The sequence below is a fragment of the Callorhinus ursinus genome, unplaced genomic scaffold (genome assembly GCF_003265705.2).
Source record: "Callorhinus ursinus isolate GAN/ISIS: 27379988/994484 unplaced genomic scaffold, GSC_fseal_2.0 scaffold58, whole genome shotgun sequence".
Taxonomy (NCBI): Eukaryota; Metazoa; Chordata; class Mammalia; order Carnivora; family Otariidae; genus Callorhinus; species Callorhinus ursinus.
The window spans coordinates 1,477,884-1,478,193 of NW_027397120.1; the positions used below are offsets into that span (position 1 = coordinate 1,477,884).

The following is a 310-nucleotide window of genomic DNA, read 5'->3' on the forward strand; positions in this document are numbered from 1 at the left end:
CGCCCAGGCCCCGCCCCGCGGCCAATTGGCAACGCCGCGGCTTTTCCGCCGCTTATCTGTCGTGCGTCCGTCGGGGCGCGTCAGTCGGTCGAGACCCGCGTCTGGGGCTCCCGCGCCGGTCCCCGCCCGACCCCGACCCGCTGCTGCCGCGCCGTGCCTCGCCTCTGGCGCCATGTCGCAGAGCGGGACCCCCGGCCTGCAGGAGGAGAACTTGCAGGGTGAGGCCGCGGGGGAGCCGGGCCGGGGGGCGGCGAGGGCCCGCGCGGGGGTCTGCGGGCCGGGGGCTCGCGGGGAGGACCCGCGCCGGGGG

At 80.0% G+C, this 310-nt stretch overlaps 1 protein-coding gene across 1 annotated transcript in view; it reads left to right on the forward strand.

Moving 5' to 3' along the window:
• Nucleotides 1-310, forward strand: part of BNIP3 (BCL2 interacting protein 3) — a 12,748-nt gene continuing 12,438 nt past the window's right edge. The window contains exon 1 of the mRNA XM_025880070.2: nt 1-218. Coding sequence (XP_025735855.1) covers nt 173-218 — 46 coding nt within the window. The 5' untranslated portion in view covers nt 1-172. The remainder of the gene's footprint in view (nt 219-310) is intronic.